At 42.1% G+C, this 19,624-nt stretch overlaps 1 protein-coding gene across 1 annotated transcript; it reads left to right on the top strand.

The window, feature by feature from the left end:
* The first annotated feature begins 71 nt into the window (after positions 1–71).
* abcd2 (ATP-binding cassette, sub-family D (ALD), member 2) lies at positions 72–17,964 on the top strand. The gene is made up of 10 exons (XM_082511993.1): positions 72–1,208; positions 1,711–1,891; positions 2,274–2,395; positions 8,619–8,781; positions 9,382–9,476; positions 11,991–12,136; positions 12,890–13,035; positions 16,207–16,291; positions 16,936–17,061; positions 17,175–17,964. The coding sequence occupies exons 1-10, from the start codon at positions 264–266 to the stop codon at positions 17,377–17,379; spliced, it is 2,214 nt and encodes a 737-aa protein (XP_082368119.1). The 5' UTR covers positions 72–263; the 3' UTR covers positions 17,380–17,964.
* Positions 17,965–19,624: the final 1,660 nt, after the last annotated feature.

Genomic DNA, 19,624 nt, shown 5'->3' with positions numbered 1-19,624 from the left:
TCTTTATAAAATAAAAGCTAACACAGACACGGTGGAGGTAGGAACGCCTTTAATTTGGCAACAATAACCGGAAGTGCACTTGTTCTAGTTTGAAGTGCTTGTAGCTGGCGCAAAAAAAAGGGGAGCAGGATGTAGCGGCACAAGTATCGGGCTCGCTTCACATCAGTCCGGCCATCCTCTCGCTCTTTATGTCGACGCGGTGAGTCAGGTCTGGGGGATGGGTGTAGTAAGGGCTGGTTGCAGAGACGACTAACGGTTGAAAAATGTCCAACATCCTCGATGCGGCGTCTAAAGTGAGATGGGACCGCACGGCCGCGGCGAAGCGAGCCGTGTTTCTTGCGGCTGCTGCATACGGTGTCAGAACGCTGTACCCCATCATCTGCAAGCAGCTCTGCAAAAACAAAGGTCCTGGGAGCAATCACCGGGCTTCAAAGGCGGAGAACGGCTCCACTTGCTCGGGAAAGACTCAAACGGATGCTGTGATTGATAGGAAACCATCCCCGGGGGTAAATACTGAGTTTTTCATGCAGATCCTGGAACTTGGTAAAATCCTCTTTCCCAAGCTCGTTTCCAGAGAGCTCGCTTTGCTCTCTTTGCACTCGGTGGCGCTGATATCTAGGACGTTTCTCTCTATTTACGTTGCCAGCTTGGACGGCAAGATAGTCAAAACGATCGTGGAGAAAAAACCCAAACGCTTCATCATCCAGCTGATCAAATGGCTCCTCATTGCAATCCCGGCCACGTTCGTCAACAGCGCCATCCGGTACCTGGAGTGCAAACTGGCTCTGGCCTTCCGCACCCGGCTAGTCAACCATGCCTATCGGACCTACTTCACCAATCAGACCTACTACAAAGTCAGCAACATGGACGGGAGGCTCGCCAACCCGGACCAGTCTCTCACCGAGGACGTGATGATGTTCTCCCAGTCCGTGGCCCATCTCTATTCTAACCTCACCAAGCCTATACTGGATGTGATGCTGACCTCCTACACGTTGATTCAGACCGCCAGGTCCAGGGGGGCCAACGCCTCCGGTCCGACCCTGCTGGCAGGGCTCGTGGTGTTTGCCACGGCTAAAGTCCTGCGTGCATGCTCGCCCAAATTTGGCAAGCTGGTGGCCGAAGAGGCTCACAGGAAGGGCTACCTGCGCTATGTGCACTCTAGGATCATTGCTAATGCTGAGGAAATAGCTTTCTACAGAGGACACAAGGTATGCAGAGACGGATGTGGGCATGTGAGTGCTAGCTGCAGAATGGAAGCGGTGTGGGAGTTATGTGCAGCCACACGATCATTATTGTGTTTATTTATTAGGAAGTGTCTGTGCCCGGATGTGCCACGTTACGTGTGAAATGCATAACACATTTACAATCTGTAGACACCAATGTAATTACTATGGGTGAAGCGGTAACTTTAGAGGTAGGTCTTTGAGGATGGCCAGCTAAGATGAATGGTCATATCCATAACAATGTTCCATCTACTGCTGCTTGAGGCTGTTAGGATCACAAATATGCTATAAGAGCCGGCACAAAGATTAGCAGCAGAGTTAGTTTTAACTTTATTGACTAAAGCTATTTTTATTCTGAAAGAGCATCAGTGTGAAAGACTTTACTATTATCTTGAAGAAATTCTACTGCACGGCCTTTTTCACAGATCACACAGAGATTTGGGAAATGCCTGTGTTGCTTCATGTTCTGATGTACCGCCCGCTGCAGGTGGAGATGTGTCAGCTGCAGAAGTGCTACCGGGCTCTGGCAGACCAGATGAACCTGATCCTGTCCAAACGGCTCTGGTACATCATGATCGAGCAGTTCCTCATGAAGTACGTGTGGAGCGGCGCCGGGCTCGTCATGGTGGCCGTGCCCATCATCACAGCCACCGGCTTCGCTGACAGCGGTAGGGAGTTGGTTAGGTGTAGCGTTACCCTAGCACGCGTCTTGTGCTTGTTAAGCCTTTTAAGTGCAACTATAATAACTGTAGTTACTGCTTACTTTACCAGCGGGAGCTGATTAGCATGTGTGAAAACAGTAGCTGCCTCCCACACCTCCCTGATGAGCTCTCAGCATCAATAATAAGCCTGTAACCGAGTCCCTTATTACACTGTACCTACAGATATTTAATGAACCTTTTTCCATCGTATCCTTATGCTCCCAGGTGAAAGTGTGAAAATATGTTTCGCACCGCTGACACACAAAGCTCTGTTTTGTCTTTTGAGGTCCCGAAGTTAATTGTTCTGCTCGCTGTCCCATGTCTTGTGCCTGTCTTTCCACCCTTATAGAAACAGCTGACGGTCAGACCCAGGTGATGGTGAGCGAGAGAACAGAGGCGTTCACCACCGCACGTAACCTCTTGGCCTCAGGAGCTGATGCCATCGAGAGGATCATGTCCTCCTACAAAGAGGTGCACTGTAGTATGCTGAATTTAACACAACTTTGCTGTCATTTTCAATCAGAAAACTTCATAACTGAGACTCACAGGCCCACATCTTACACTGATCTCTCATGCACACCTGCATTTCATACTCGTCCATTCTGAAAGTTGCAGCAACTCTGATGTTAATAATCTAGTCATCTGAGGCACACAGCTCTGGCTGTGAGTCCAACCTCCTGTCCAGACCTGCTGTTTGCAAAGGCCAGCCAATCAGAAGACAAGCTGGGTTAAAGGGAGAGGGGACTTCTTTCATCCTGTGCATGAAGTGAATCATGCAAAGCGGCTCTAGTAGAGTCCAGAAAAGCAACATGTGGAATGCTTCCCTTTTAAGGCATTAAATTACAGATTTTTCATTATTTTTGGATAAGTTAGAGACTGTATGAAGAAGTGATTAATCTGTTAATAACAGATTTTCGCTGTTTAAGATGGAAATTTATGAATGTTGCCTTTTGAATACGTGTTATATCCTGCAAATGATGTGTTTGAGAGTCAATTGCAGTGCAGCAGAAGTTTCATACAAGAAAAGGTCTTTTGCGCTTATTTAAACTTATAATGATTCAGCATTTTGTTCTTTCACAACATATCTGGCAGCTTTTTAGGTTTAATTGTCCGTCTGAACAGTAGGAAGTACCCAAGACTGTACAGAGTGTCACAACTTTGCAGTTTTTTGGCTCAGATGTCAGTAAAAATGTCTTCTTGAAGAAATAAACCGGCCAGGTTTGAGCATCGGTGGGTCGTTCCGGTGGCCCATGTGTACATGGACGAGTGGACATCAAGAATGTCGGATTGATTTATGTCCATCTCTCTCCTTCTTCTTCTTGCAAAACTCACCACGCAGCATGAAAAAGGAAAAACAAGAGAAAAAAAAGCTGAATGAAAGACCTTGTTCATTGATAGCCAAATCCCTGATCTTTCATTGCACTTTAATCCAAAAAGAAAGAAAGAAAGAAAGAAATTGCAAGACCAGTTCATTCTCTCTCTCTCTCAGGCTACATTTTGAAGTCCATAAGAGGATTTGGTTGCAGCACATTTGTGCTGAAGCTGTGTTGCACTGCAGCTCATTAGTACTGCTGCACTTTTGATCACGTGCCACCCTGTGTGTTGGCGTGTACTATCCCAGGCTTTTTGATAATTCCCTTTATAAAAATGTGGAATATTTGAGCAAAGATCTGGCGGGTTTATCTCATGCCTGTCAGCGAGTAACTTGACTGTCAGCGACGGTTCAGCAGCCCGAAACAGCGTCAAAGAGGAGGAAATGAAACTGGTTCGATGTGCTTGCGGTTGGCTGTGAGCTTCCTTAACTGTTTCACCCGTGCTAAAGAATTTCCCATCATGCCACCTTCTTCACACCATGATTATCATTTTATTGTGAAAAACACGTTCCCGGGGGATACGAGTTTAAGCCTGCATGCACTTCTGTTTTGAGCACGTGTGCGCACGTGGCTTGAGATGCATTGCGGCGTGCCCCTGCGTGCAAGGCCAAGAGATGTGTGTGTGTGTGTGTGCAGTTTGACAGACAGCAGGGATGGAGCACATTCCTGAGGCAGCGTGCCCAGCTCACGCCTCCACACACTCTGCCTATTTAATATGGAGGAGTGTGTGTGTGTGCAGTCAGATTGGCCCATGACAAGTCCTACCTTGCAGTAGTTTGTTATTCATCTTAAAAAGCTTTGCTGTTGTTTTTGTTCTTTGTTCCACAATAACAAGGTAAGACTAAAAGTCCCCGTTTTGTTTTTTATTTTTATGTGAAAAGCACATAAATATCTACCAACCTCACACACAACACAGTAGTTCACTCGTGTACATTAAAATTGGCACCCTGTTCTATCAGCACATGATCCAGTGACTAAGTAAAAAACAGAACTGGGTCAGGTTGGTGCTCTGATGCTGTATGTGTTACACTGCTTGGAATTCTATTATGGGAACAGAACTGAACACAGAGGGCTTAAATAGGCCTCACTTCCTGAAGAGTGAATCCACCATCACTCTCGGGTCAGTGAAACCCAGCGCTTGTGTGTTTGTTTTGAGAGCTCCTTCTCTCAGAGCTCAGCTTAGCTGCAAATAATCCTCCATCTGTTGATCTTTCAGCTCTGCACTTCTGCAGAGCTGGAAGATCAACAGCATTTACTTGAACTCTTTTTAGGCCAATCAGAAAGGATGAAGCGGCTGTATTTGCTAATACACCTGCTGAGCACACCAAAAAACCCAGCAAGCACCAGATTACAGCACCTGCCTTGTCTGGTCTTCAGAACAGGGCCGTGTTTACGAGTGGGCAGTCAGGTCTCATTTAATCTGCAGCTGGGTGTTAGTTAAAGGGATCTATTCTGCTGCTAGATTAGCTTCATGTGAGTCACAATTCAAAATAATCCTTATTAACTTATACTGGAGGGGGGCATTTTCATGTGATTGCCCCTCTTCTGAGATGACCATATTAGGGACATCCCCTCTCACTGACATCATAGAAACCCAAGATTTCAAAAAAAGAAACACACAGGGGTTACTTGCACATATGCTGACTCCAGTATTTGAAAATTTCATCACGTTTAAAAAGCTCAAGCAAAGAAAAGCTCAGGTTTGCTTGATTCTAAACCAGAATAGTGGATGTGATGGTTTTAGTGGTATTTAATTTGCCCCGGTATGTTTTTTTGTGAATTCAGGACAAATATTGCAATGCTGCATGAATGTCTAGGCTGGTTAAATATTTAAACTGATTACTTACGTATTGTTTACTTATATACAGCCATATCAAAAGGATCTCTCTTGCATAAGATGTCCAATTGCTTTGTACAAAACGGATTTTGCATTATTACAGCGTGTTCCCGGCTTTAGGAGGTCACTTTATTTTAGCAAAAGCAAGAAAAATTCAATCGGACTAACATTTGGGTGATATATCATGCAAAAGTTGAACTAATTACTAAGACAAAAATGAGTCAAACAGCATGTTTTCATCAGGGATTTTGAACAAAGGCAGACTATAAAGAACACAAATGTGTGTGTTTTGTAATCATTGCTATACTTATGTTGAAATGTCAGATGTCATTATGCAGGGCTGTGGTTCTTTTTCCCAGTGGGTTTTTTGGTGCTGTTAATGAGGCTCATAATAAAATAAACTGAAGCTGCATATATATTAGGGGTGCAACGATACTCGTATTGATATTGAACCGTTCGATACAGTGCTTTTGGTTCGGTAGCATATGTATCGAACAATACAAAATTTTTAATTTATTTTATCAACTTTTCTTCTGACGAGGCTGTCTGTTGAGAGCTCAGTGGATCTGCGTTCGACTACTCCGCCTAGGCTGCATTGTCGAGCGCAGATCCAGTGAGCGCAGCGCATGCTAGCAAGACAGAAGCTAATCTCCTTGCAACATGGCAAACTGAACCTCCCCCACCCTCATTCAGATCTGGCCTTTGGAACTATTTTGGTTTTCATGTGAAGCATGACCCTGAAGGTAAGCGTGTCATGGACTAAAGTAAAACAGTATGTCGGATGTGCCACGCAATGCTCAATTACATTGGTGTGAACTACTGCGTTAGCGCAGTTGTTCGTTAACGTGTTGACGCTGTCCAGCCCCACGTACGGGGCGATCCGCGGTAGCTCGTTAACGAAGATTTGCTGTGTTGTGGCGTTAACGTCATTTCAGATTAACGCTGACAGCACTAGTGGGAACACAACGAATATGACTGCACATTTACGCCGACATCATCCTAGTGCAAAGACAAGTGGAAGCAGACAAAAACAACAACCAGGCATGCTACAAACTTTACCGGGGTCATTTAGACAGCTGTTAGCACATGATTCTCCTTATGGGGACCTGATAGGTTTAATATGCTGCTGAGAGTATACCCAAGAAGCATATAGTATAGCTTTTATTTTGGAAAGAGCCATTTCTCTGTAATAAACTCTCTTTTCCAAAGATGAGTGATTTCTCGATCAGATAGATTTATTTATTTATTACTTTGTTGTTTCAGCAACATTAAATTTAAAAACTGTACTTTTGAGTTAAAATATATATTTATAATTTTAATAAATGACAAATTAAAAAGGCAAGAACATTTTTTGTATCGAAAAAATATCGAACCGTGACACCAAAGTATCGAACCGAACTGAACCGTGAATTTTGTGTATTGTAGCACCCCTAATATATATTGCTATGCTGTTGAACTTTGGCAGCCACTGGGCTAACCAGCACACGAGTAGAAATATAACTGGTTGAATGAGTTTGAGCTGGTCCGCTGCCCCGCACGGTGTCCATGAATTCTCAGAAATGGTGCTCGATGTTTAAAATAATCAAGCTGTGTCAACAGCCGGCATTGTCTCGCTGCAGGGTGCACCACAGAAAGCGAAAAGAAACACTCTCCAGGTGCCTGTAAACACATTTGGCTCCTTTCCTCTGTTGCCTCAGCAGTAAATGTATTCCATCCATCCATCCTCATCCGCTTTATCCGAGGCCGGGTCGCAGGGGCAGCAGCCTAAGCAAAGAGGCCCAGACCTCCCTCTCCCCAGCCACCTCCTCCAGCTTATCCGGGGGAACACCAAGGCGTTCCCAGGCCAGCCGAGAGATATAATCTCTCCAGCGTGTCCTGGGTCTGCCCCGGGGCCTCCTCCCGGTGGGACATTAGTAAATGTATTATTTTACTAATTTTATGATCATGTTTACAAAAATCTCTTTTTAAAATCCAGGAAGAGGTAGATGAATACAAGGTGAAAATACAGAATAAGTAGTAATTATTTAAGGATGACATTTAGAGCTGGTTAAGTGAAGTGAAATTATGATCTCAGTGAGATGTGGTCTGGATAAAAATTGAACATTGGAAGTGGAAGTAGGGTTTGTTTGTTTTTTTTCTTTTGAGCTATGCGGGGAATCTGCGTGCGTGCCTATTATCACGGTGCAAAGAACCACAAGAGGAAAAGCAAATATATGATCTATCTAATCCAAAAGCACACACAAACAGTAAGGAAAAGTTGCTACGCCTTGTAAGATGTGAGTAAAAACAAAATGCAATGATTTTTGAATCTTATAAATCTGTCATTTTAATTCGTTTCAAAATTGCATATGGGAAACAAAAAACATCAAAACACAAACTGAGAAAATGTAGCAGTTTAAGAAAATATGAGCTTATTTTGAATTTGATGGCAGCAATGCCTCACAAAGAAGTTATGTTTACCACTGTGTGGTATGTGTGGTACAGCCTCTTCTTTTAACAACTGTCGGTAAAAGTCTGGGAACTGACGAGAGCGGCTGCTGGACTTCAGGCAGAGGGATGTTGTCCCTTTCTTGTCTCATATGATTCTAGCTGCTCAACAGTTCTGGGTCTTTGTCATCTGATAAAAAGTTCAGCCTCCAGATTCTGAAAGATATTTTATGTGCTTTAGTATTGTCTTGCTGAAATGTGCAAGGTCTTGCCTGAAAAAGACGTCATCTCGATGGGAGAAAATGTTTCTCTAAAACCTGGATATAGCTTTCAACATTTATAGTGCCTGTTCAGATGTGCACGCTGCCAATTCCACAGGCACTAAAACACCCTCATATCATCAGAGAGGCTTTTAAACTGAGCACTGATAACACTCCAGATGGTCCCTGTCTTTAGTCAGATTTAGATTCCCCTGACTGCAGAAAAGTTTCATTTTGAATGAGTATCCACTTCAGCTTTAGCGAATGAGTAGTCTCAAACATTTGATATGTTTTCTGGGGGGGGTTTTGTGAGTAAAATACAGGTTTATGCAATTTGTACATGATTTCATTCTGTTTTTCTGTTTTTATATTTTACACAGATTCAAAACCTTTTTCTAAGTCTGCTTGTCTACTGACACAAACTTTAGGGAAATGTATTGACAGATCTTCATTTTGCCAATTTGTTTTGGCCATGCCAGCAGACATGTTAATGTTATAGCCTTGTGGCCTTCATCAGAACATATAAAAACCTTAATTATTTAATATAAGCAAGCACCAGGAGATATTGAGGAGGAACAGCTTCCTGTTAACGGGGGCACTGAATGTACTTTATGGCTATTGCAGATGCAGCAGCCGAAGTTAAAATGAAACCTAGCTTAGGATCAATGTTCCAAGTCCTGCACTCATGGGGTCACATTTTTATCAGGCACATCACCATGATCGTGATCTTTATCACAATGGTGGTGACACTAACATCTACCAGAGATGGACTGACCCGTGTGTGTTTGTTGGGACAGGTCACGGAGCTGGCAGGCTACACTGCGAGGGTCCACAACATGTTTGTCGTATTCGAGGATGTCCAGAAGGGCATTTACAAGCGCTCTTCTGTGTCAGCCACAACGACGACGGAGAAGAAGAGCAAGCCTGAGATGCACATAGACGGACCGCTGGAAATAAAGGGTAGCTAGCAGTGTACACACAACACCTCTTTGTCTGTACAAAAAAAAAAAAAAACAGAAGAGGAAGAGGTTGCCATCACAACAACCTCTGTTGCTTTTACCACTTCTGCTACCTGAAGCCCAGAGTAAGCTTTGATTTGGTTCAGGTCAAAACATAGTCAATGGTAAACGCTCAGTTCACTCCCCAACAACATCTGTCTGCCAACAATTATTCGATCCATTCTGTTGTCCAAATTAGCAACAATCAGCAATGAGTTATAGCCTATAGCTTCGGCAGTTGCCTCACTGAAATCAATAACAGAATTTGTCTTACATGCTAACTTCAGGCTCAAGTTTTGCTGCTAATTTATAATGTTTGACCAGATTTTATGAATTGCACAAACCTTATCTGGGCCAGCTTACAGATCAGCTTACATTATAAGAAATCAATAAACTAAATGGCCAAAGGTTGGATACACTCTAATAGAAAGCATCTTATGTTGGAGGGTAATGCTAAGCTAATGAATAAGTGAAGTGGTAAAGACACAGAGTCCAATCAGTTACTCTAATACACAATCACTGTAGTTCCTGATCCTTTTTCTCTGTTTCTGTGTTTCTGCAGGCGAAGTGATTGATGTGGACAAGGGCATCGTGTGTGAGAACGTCCCGATTATCACACCAAACGGAGACGTTGTAGTATCTTGCCTAAACTTCAAGGTGGCTGATCTTTTTTTCCTTCTGAGCTCTACTTTAACTGATAGTTCAGGCCCCTCTGACTTCACTCCTGAGGATTTTGGTCCGTGTAGAATTTATTAGCATTTAAAAACAATGGCCCAGGGTCTCATTAGAAAGCAGATACATCCTTTGGGTGTCAACTTGTTGCTCCCCTCTGGATTTTCACTACTATATTCACCTCATGAGGATTTCATGGTGGTGGAAATCACAGATCAGACGTTCCAGTTTTATTTGGATGCAGGGTATAATGCATAACGCTCATATCATAGATGTGAATCTGCTGCAAAGATCTGCTCATCCATTCAGCACAGGTTCTGTTTTTTTCACTCAAAAGTGGCTGAGGGTCTGCTGATCCTTTCATCTGTTTCTTGTATGTGGATAATTGAGTTAGCATGATTTCATCGCTGATAATTTGATACCAGACAAAACGTGTCTCTTATTCCAGTTCTGACCTGCTGACTTCTTTTGTTAGGAGGCAACAATAGGAAACACTGACATGATGTTTTTGATAAAAATGCTTTTTGAGACATCAAAAGAATCAGCTTTTGTAATTATTACAAATGAATAAGAATAGCTTATCTCTTTCAAACACCACAGGCAAACAGACCTCTGTGCAGACTGCACCAGGCTCCAATTATACATGTTGGCCTGAGGTCGTTACACAAGAGTACGCCGCTGACATTGAGCTGATAACGGAAAAAGACGCTGATGCTGTGCTTAAAAATGTCAGCTTCAATATAAATATCATACACAAACTTTAAATGGCAGTTTTTTTGAAGAACTGAAGATCTTTTTCTTTTAAGTTCTTTTTTTTAGTTCTTACCCTGCACGAAAAAACAAGTGCACATGCAAAACTACTGCAAGATTTATGGGACAGATCACTGCATGTAATCTGCATACAGCAAGCTGCATACAGGTGAAGAGCATGCTCACTAAGGCAAAAAAGCAGGATGGGTAATAGTGTCTGAGGATGAAGAGCTGGCTGAAATAATGGGGGTGATGAATATCATTTAACTTGAGACACTCACTGTGGCAAGTAAAAGAAAAAAGGAACATTTTGACATTTAGGTTCATATGAAACTTAGAGTGACCCATATGATAAGATAACCCTGTTAAAGTGTGTTTAAAGTCTACATATTTTCAATTATTAATTTGCATTGTAACACGTAAATTAATATCATATTATTAAGTTTTGTATTCTAATTCTAAACATTTTTAGCCAATGTCGTTTTGTAAAGCTGTAAATATTGACCAAAATTAAATAATAATAATTAGCAGTAGTATAAGTAGCAATAAGAGTGGTGTGTAATATTTTTTCAAATGCATAGTCGTGCATGAAAATAGAGAAAATAAGAATCATAAATTTGTGTGTGAAACGTTTTTACCCATCGTTTATGAATGAGGCTCTATATTTGGTTTCTCGCCATGGAAACCATGGTTAACCACTTTAGCAAAAGGATTAAAGCTATAAAAACTAATGATAGAGTAGTAATGTGTGCTGTGGCCTAATGTTTCAAAGGATTTGCCTTATAGACATCACTACATTTTTAATCTTGAGCCAGAATCAGCGTATTTATGCGAGATTGGGGCGTGCCAAGTTATCAGCTAACACAAGCTAGTTTGGCTAGTAAGCTGTAGCCATATACCATACTTACAAATTAGTACTTACATATGAATGAAGTAATACTAGAATTTCATTCACCAAAAAAAGAGCGCTTCTTAAACAGTCTGTTAGTGAAACTAACCACATAAGCCTTATTATGAGAGCTCAGTGACTTTAATTAGCTAAGGTGACGCTTGAGAAGCTAGCTAGCGCCTGTAGCGCAAGTGCCCAAGCCCTTAAATATGTAGAACTTTAGCCTTGATTAATTAATTAATCAGGCTTTTTTACTTTTATTAGCCACAATTTACTGAAATCTAAAGATACTTAATAAATAATTTCATTTATTATATCAATATGATATTAAATACAAATTTTTGACAGGTGCAAGATAATATTTTGCAAATTCTATATATTTTCATCTGGATTTTTATTTTTTTTTTAAAGTTGTGTTCAATATACAAAACCACTTTTCAGGGACAGTTCAAAAAAGTGCCCCTCCGACAGCCAAACCCATCTGTTCTCTGATTGGATAGTTACATTTGTGATTGACATGACATTGACCAATCAGCTGAAAGGAAGAAAAATACGGTTAAAATTCATATTTGTAAGTTGAAACTTGAGTGCAGAGTTTCACCCGTATTTTTTGGATATACATACAAATCTTTTTTACACACACAAATTCTTTTTACTCATACAAATCCTGATTTACAAGTACAAAACTGATTTACAAATACAAAATATTTATGACCACAATTTGAGCCCATATTTTCTGTGTGTAACAGTTTAACACCACTCCTGCTTTTTCCACAGCTTTATGGCCTAGTGATGCATTGTAATTACACTGACAGCCCGCTCTGCTTCAGGAGAATTAATAAATTGTCTCTCCCGTTCAGGTGGAAGAGAGCATGCACCTACTGATCACAGGGCCTAATGGTTGTGGAAAAAGCTCTCTGTTCAGGATCCTCGGCGGCTTGTGGCCTGTCTACGGCGGCCGGCTACACAAACCCTCCCCTCAGCATATGTTCTACATCCCTCAGAGGTATACGCACAAATGCACACTCTCAATAATCGCAGGGCCCACGGCAGACAAAACAAGTGCAGGGTTTGATCATTGTACCAGTGAACCGTAACAGTAATCTAATCCATTGTAACAGGACCTGAGTGTGTCTGTGCAGCTGAGAGAGAAACCAGAGCTGTGGACAGAGTCAAATATTTACTGTCCAGATTAAGTTTAAAATACTAGCTCTGCAGAATGATTAGATATGATAAATATGATCAAATTAAATATTATTATAGTTGTTTGGTAATTATCCATTATGCGTAACCTCTCTCCTTTATTGCTATATAGCAAGAGCTGCAACAGTTGGAGCAGCAGCTGTTATCATGATAACATTTTTGTCATTTTTATGTTGATTTTAGAGCGAGACAGTGAAATAAATATAGCAACTCTGACAGGAGAGAGTGAGGGTAACAGAGAGCACAGGCAGGTAATGGTCCAACCAGTCGAGATTCAAACCAAGGATCTGCCGCCCATGTGGGAAGCAGTCTTACCCAAACCTTCAAATGTAATCGTACCCATAGCTGACTCCCTCCTGCAGTGCGGTAAATATTTTATACATAGGATGAGATGGCCAGCTGGCAGCTGTAACAGAATCCAACACACTATCTATAAAACAGACATCTTTTTCTTTCAGCTCCTCCTCTTTAAGTGTCTAAAAATGCTTTTGTCACACAATTTGTGAGCTTTAGTGCTCATAACGGATACAACTTATGTGCATTTATGTTTCCCCAGGCCGTACATGTCATTAGGTTCACTGCGGGACCAGGTGATCTACCCAGACTCGGTGGAGGACATGGCTGCCAGAGGGATGAGTGACAAGGACCTAGAGGTCATCTTAGCCATAGTCAACCTCAATCACATTGTCAACAGAGAGGGAGGTAAGACAGCTTTTATTTTTATTTATCCATGAAAGAGCAGCAGTTCACCACATAAATCAAAAGACACACAATCACCAGATAAGAAAAAAAAAACTCAACATACTAAATTAAAATCAACTACTGAGCTAAAGGAACCTTGTCACTAAATCACAGCACAAGGTACTTTATATTGTAAGTTAAAGACCCTACAATAAAACAGAGAAACCCCCAACAATCAGATGACCCCTTGTGAGCAAGCACTTGGCAACAATGGGAAGAAAAAACTCCCTAAGCATTTAATTATAAACCTTTAATTGTGAAGAAAAGGTTTGCTGGTGTTTGAGATCAAACACATTGTGTGCATCAGCCAGGAGCTTGAGCGCGCGTTTCCTAAACTTGAGTGTGTGACAAATTGGCAGCCGTTCTCTCCCTCCTGCAGAACAAATGGTTACACTGTTGTGAACCAACTACTGTACCAAGCTTAGCGCCGCAAGAAGGTTTAATGCGTGAATAGTTGCACTGTGAAACAGTTTAGAAAGGTTTGCATTACTCATGGTAATTAGCCCACGTGTATGCAGTCACATTATTATGGGCTCACAAAGACATGCAATATAACCAAAGAGGATATGATGATTAGTCCGTTACACAGTCTTTGTCTTCTCTTTAAGTCTTTACAGTTTAGTCTAGTATTTAATGTGAAGTCATGTATTGCAGTTTTCATTTTCATGGATTTTACTCATTAGTTTTTGTGTGGCATCAAACTCTAAGTGCCTTCTCCATGTTTCATATAACAAAGGAGAAAAAATATTTCCTGTCATCATATATAATCCCACAATATCCAACTAACACCACCTTAAAATGTGCTTGTTGTAAATTCCTGTGGTTGCTTTTTTAAAGCTATCAGCAGACTTTGAAAAAGTGCTATTACTGCTTCTCTAAAACATCTGTGTAGAGCGCAACAATGTAATACAAAATGCAGTTTTCAAATGATTTTGTTTATTTTTTATGTTTAAAGCTATCCTAACCTACCTGGCCTTATTTGAAAAGGTGGGCAGGTAAGTTAAATCAGCGGTCCCCAGCCTTTTTTGCGCCACGGACCGGTTTAATGTCAGACAATATTTTCATGGACCAGCCTTTAAGGTGTTGTGGATAAATACAACAAAATAAAATGATACGACCAAGATGAAAACTGTTATTTTTATGAATATAATAATAATCTGAATTCACTGTGTAATTGTGTAACTTTATTAGCAGTGTCCTCCTGAAATGTGCTAACAACATTGTCACGGTCTCGCTGGCAGACCGTGGGGATGTGGGGAAAGGAGGACCCAAAATGCAGGACTCTACAGTGCAACAGTGTTTATTTACAGTGGTGACAATCCGAACAACAATAAATCCCCCCGTGCGATCCCAACTCCCGTTCCGTGTCTTCTCCTTTATCCCGTGCTCCGTGCTCTGTCTCCGTTCCCTGTGTACTCTCCGTGTGCTGCCTCCTGGTCGCCACAATTCCTCCTGAGGAAACACGCATACCAAAGGCAGCCGTGAGTACAAAACCTAACAGTAGGCTTGCACTAACCTTGCACAATACACTTAAGACTGACGGGAAGTCACTCAACGATCCAGCGTCGAGGAGCTCTCAGCCACACTGTTTTGAAGCTCCTCTGACGAGGCTTGATCGTACATTTGATATTTCATTAAATTTTATTGTTTTAGCTTCGGGGTGGCACCTGGGGTGGCCAGTCTGGTTGGGGGGGTGGCCACCCCGCTGGACACGCCACTGGAGCCTCAACTCTCGCGGCCCGGTACCAAACGACTCACGGCCTGGTACCGGTTCGTGGCCCAAGGGTTGGGGACTGCTGTTATAAAGTATCTACACTTCCCTTTCTTCTATTGTAATCTCATTTTGAAATATAGAGACTGTAGAACACTTGAGTTGAGGGTTGGGGACCGTTGGTTAAATCATAAATTAAATGTGATTAGACACATTTTTTGGAAAGCTGCTTATAATTTCACCAGTCACACCCACAATAATGCCAAACGTGTTAAATCTAGAAATCACTTAAATAGGACATGAAGTGAAGTGGGCTAAAAGATCTCGAAAGCAACACATCATGTCACGATCAATTCTGTGAAGAAAAGTGCAACAGAATTCCTCCACAGCGTTGTGAAAGAGTCATTGCCAGTCATCTATCTCTACTTTTAAGATTTGGCTTAAAACCTTCCTTTTTTGCTAAAGCATATAGTTGGGCTGGACCAAGTGACCTTGAATCCTCCCTTAGTTATGCTGCAATAGGTGTAGGCTGCTGGGGGATTCCCATGATGCATTGAGTATTTCTTCTTCAGTTACCTTTCTCACTCACTATGTATTAATAGACCTCTCTGCACCGAATCTCTGCACTTGTTATTAATCGCTTGCTCTCTTCCACAGCATGTCTTTTATCCTGTCTTCCTTCTCTCAGCCCAACCGGTCGCAGCAGATGGCCCCGCCCCTCCCTGAGCCTGGTTCTGCCAGAAGTTTCTTCCTGTTAAAAGGGAGTTTTTCCTTCCCACTGTCGCCAAAGTGCTTGCTCATAAGGGGTCATATGATGTTTGGGTTTGTCTCTGTGTGTATTATTGTAGGGTCTACCTTACAATATAAAGCGCCTTGAGGCGACTGTTGTTGTGATTTGACGCTGTATAAATTACATTGAATTCAACTGAATTGAACTGAATCATCGCAACACTTGATTGCAGCCCTGCTGACAAGGGTGGCCCAGGATGGTTAGTTTGGATAGCTGTTTTCCCTTAATAGATGACATCATCATTTAAAAACTGCATTTTGTATTTACTCTATCTTTGTATAGTATCAAAATTTGTGCGATGGTGGTTTGAGACGTGTAAGTGTGACAAATATACAAAAATAAGCAATCAGGCAAATACTTTTTTGCAGCTCTGTACGGTGCTGAAGGGATAACAGCTGATGCTGAATTAGGGTCTGGCTGTGCTTTCATGTTATACCAACTTGTACTACAAGATGGTGCAGTGAGTGATCTACACAAGTGTTTACGAACATATTATTTCCTCTCATGGTCAAGGCTAAAAACAGTTAAATCCTGCCCCCTGGTGATAATCTTTTAGTTCAGAGGTTCATTACCAAAAAAAAGAACACTTAAAAACACTTGCTTACTCTGCAATACCTCCTTTTTTATTCAGGCTGGGATGCTGAGCTGGACTGGAAGGATGTGTTGTCAGGAGGTGAGAAGCAGAGGATGGGTATGGCCCGCATGTTCTACCACAGGTAAGGAGAAAAAGCCTGTGGGTTAACATTTCTTAGCGTGTAGCCCATTGGCTGTTTTCACAGAAGGAATTACTGTTAAGAAATTGAATGCTGAAGAGTAAACTAAAGTGTGTTTTTTCAACGTTTACATATTTGCACAACTCTATAAATGGTGAATGCTCATAATGAATGTGGCCAAATAATGAGATCAGTATATATGCAGGTAATGCCTGTGAGCCAAACTGCAGGTTTTAGATGGTTTCTTGTTTTGTTTTTTTGCTTTTGCTTTTAGACTAATAGAGAGGACTTTATTATGACTATCACAGGCACACAGCTATGGCTGGGAGTTCAGAGGCCACACCCTCTTGTTTGCAAATCATGTGTTTTCAAATGGCAGCCAATCACAGGAAAGCTGCCCTAAAGAAAGAAGCTAAGACAGCTTGGTTCAGAGGATAAAATGAGCTCCATTGAAGCCTAGTACGAGATAACATAGGCTTACTTTGAACTTGGAATCATGCTAAGCTACTCTAGAAGTTGCCCCTTTAAAACTATAGTTCATCTGCTGTAACAGTTGGATCTTGTTTATGGGTGTATAGCATAACCAATCCGATTGCATGGAGTGGATGCATAGCACCAACTTAAAACCATTTCTCTGCCTCTGTCAGGCCTAAATATGCCTTGTTGGATGAGTGCACCAGCGCTGTGAGCATTGACGTGGAAGGAAAGATTTTCCAGGCTGCCAAAGATGCCGGCATCTCCCTGCTCTCCATCACACACAGACCCTCCCTGTGGTAAGCCTCGTCACACTGGGGGAATATTTTGGTCCATAAATGCTAATGTAGTTGGGAGTTGTAGTAGGGAGCAAATCTTTTCTTTGTTTCTAATCCTTCTTCCCCACCTCCAGGAAGTACCACACCCACCTGCTGCAGTTTGACGGGGAAGGAGGCTGGCGCTTTGAGCAGCTGGACACGGCAACGCGCCTCTCCCTCACCGAGGAGAAGCAGCGGCTGGAGACCCAGCTGGCCGGCATTCCCGAGATGCAGAATCGCCTCAACGAGCTCTGCAAGATCCTCGGAGACGACTCTGTCCTAAAAACAGCTGAGGAGTGAGGGGGGAGGTGTGAGAAGAGATCCGAGGGGGTAAAGGAGGATTGAGACGAGGAGAAAAGAAGAAGCTGGGGGTGGTGGAGGAAGTGCGAGGCAATGAAAAGGCAAAGAAATCAGTTTGTTAGTACAAATTTTTTTTCCCTTTTTTTTCTTTTGCCCTGAGCCTCTCGGTAAAGCAGGGGAGCTCTTAATGGCAGCTTTGCCTCTGAGCTCTCCCTTCTCTCCCCCCTCCGTCTTTTCACCCTCTCCTTTGCCCTGCTCCAGTCTGAGAGGCGGGGGAGAGTGAAGTGCATTCGCAAGTATTCCTGCTGCTTGTAATGCACGCTGTTTGCTTCCACTGCTCAAAGTGGCGTGACTGATACACCCAAATTAACCAAGACGATGAATTTGTTTGTTTTGTAGCACTTTACTCTGCTTTCAGAGGTGTGCATGTCACGGTGGCTCTGGGAGCTGCTATTTAGCTGGAAAACCTTTTAAAGGTTAGAGCCACTTTGATGTCCAAAGCAGTATTCCAGTTTAGCAGCAGATTTTCGTTTTCCCGAATGTAATTTTAACTTTTTTTTTTGCAGAGCCACAGTACAATCTGTTTCCTTATACCTCACGTTAGCTTTGTTAGGTTGCACGTCCATGAACCACTGGAATGGGCTCAGATGCCGACTCTATTATTAGAACGATTAGTGACGCAGGTCTGACTCCAGAACTCTAAGTTTCTGGTTTATTGAACAAATACAATGAGATAAAGAGGTCCAGTGAGGAAGGGCAAGCTCATCCTGCTCGGAGAGGGTTTTTTTAGCAGATGAGTGCACACACACACACACACACACAAACACACAAAAGGATATCAAATTAGAGGAAAAACAATAACAGTAATTAGTAGTGACCATGTAAGGCTCTGGAAATCTGCTGGAGAGATGCACGTTAGTCATTGTCGATAGTAGATAGTTCATGATTTGGCGTTTTGACAATGTGTGTTTGAGGCAAGTCGTTTCATACACCGTAGACAGCATTCATATTTGCCAAGCAATGAAAGGATGACTTTGTGTATTTAAATACTCTACCATGTTCCAGAATATGCTCCACGTTACAGCTGTTTAAAATTATTAAGTTATAATAGATAATAGGTTGTTTTTACACGTGAAGTTGCTGGTAACAAAGATGGAAAGTTGTGATACTGTTAAAATGTTTTTTTTCCTTTCTTAAAAAAGTTGGGAATTCCGCGCTCCTGCGTGGTGACGGTAACTTGCGATTACAACTGCTTTTATAAATGTACTCTCTTTACACGGTTCGAACCTGGAATGCTCCTGTTTGATATGGTTCACCAGCTGCAAACAGGACTGCCTTTGCTTTTCAGATTGGGCTGAGTTAAAGGGGACCAATTACGGTTATTCTAATGTTCTAATAATATTTTTATTCTAGCGTAGCTTTGCATGATTCACAGTTCAAAATAATCATTTTTTTCAACCTGAAAAGCTGTTCAAGCGTCTTTCTCTGAAAGGCCACCCGACCTTTGAGCCAACTTTACTCTGATTGGCTGCCCCTCATAAGCAAGCCTGAACAGCAGGTGGGTGGGGCTTTAGTGCCTGAGATTACTCTATAATGATATCGTCATTCTGGAAAAGGTAACACCCACCTTGCGTTCCTTTGGCTCATATAGATAAATAGAAGTGTCTGAAATCAGAGCTTTTGGATGACAGGGATTGTTTGCACATATTTGAAACTTTGGTCATGTTCGATATGAGCCTCCCTCATGTTTTAACTGTGTGGCAGAAAATCTGTAAATGTATTTTTTATTTGTGACACATTATGTTAATTAAAACAGGAGAAACACTGGACTTCTCTGTGAAACTGTCACACTGTGCTGGATATAAGCCTCAAACAGTGCCAGTTCCATGCCTGACTAACTAGCACAATCTAATGATACCAAGCCATCTCACTGATTACGATACCACTATATTGTTAAAACGCCTCTGTTTTGTTAACATTCCACCATATGTGTGTTCAGAGCCTCAGAGCATGGACAATCAGGTACATCATCAACAAGTGCACTGCTGTATTTCCGTCTACACAAGGACTTCTTAGAATCCTCAGACAAAAATGGCTAAATGACGTCTAAGTTTAGGCATATAAGCAAGCAGGCATTATCTAATCTTTTATGGAACCTTTAATGTATATTGTTGGGTTTGCATGCCAGGATTTGCCTGAGCCCCAGCTGCGTCCCTACCATGCTTACATGCCAGCAATGAAACCT

Source organism: Aulonocara stuartgranti, assembly GCF_965226115.1.
Source record: "Aulonocara stuartgranti genome assembly, chromosome: 17".
Classification (NCBI taxonomy): Eukaryota; Metazoa; Chordata; class Actinopteri; order Cichliformes; family Cichlidae; genus Aulonocara; species Aulonocara stuartgranti.
This window is presented reverse-complemented; position numbering and strand designations above follow the sequence as displayed.

Coding starts and splice junctions, on each gene's coding strand:
- abcd2 (XM_082511993.1), top strand. CDS start 264: ATGTCCAACATCCTCGATGCGGCGTCTAAAGTGAGATGGGACCGCACG. Junction 12,137..12,889: donor ATGTTCTACATCCCTCAGAG/GTATACGCACAA, acceptor ATGTTTCCCCAG/GCCGTACATGTCATTAGGTT. Junction 13,036..16,206: donor CATTGTCAACAGAGAGGGAG/GTAAGACAGCTT, acceptor TTTTTTATTCAG/GCTGGGATGCTGAGCTGGAC.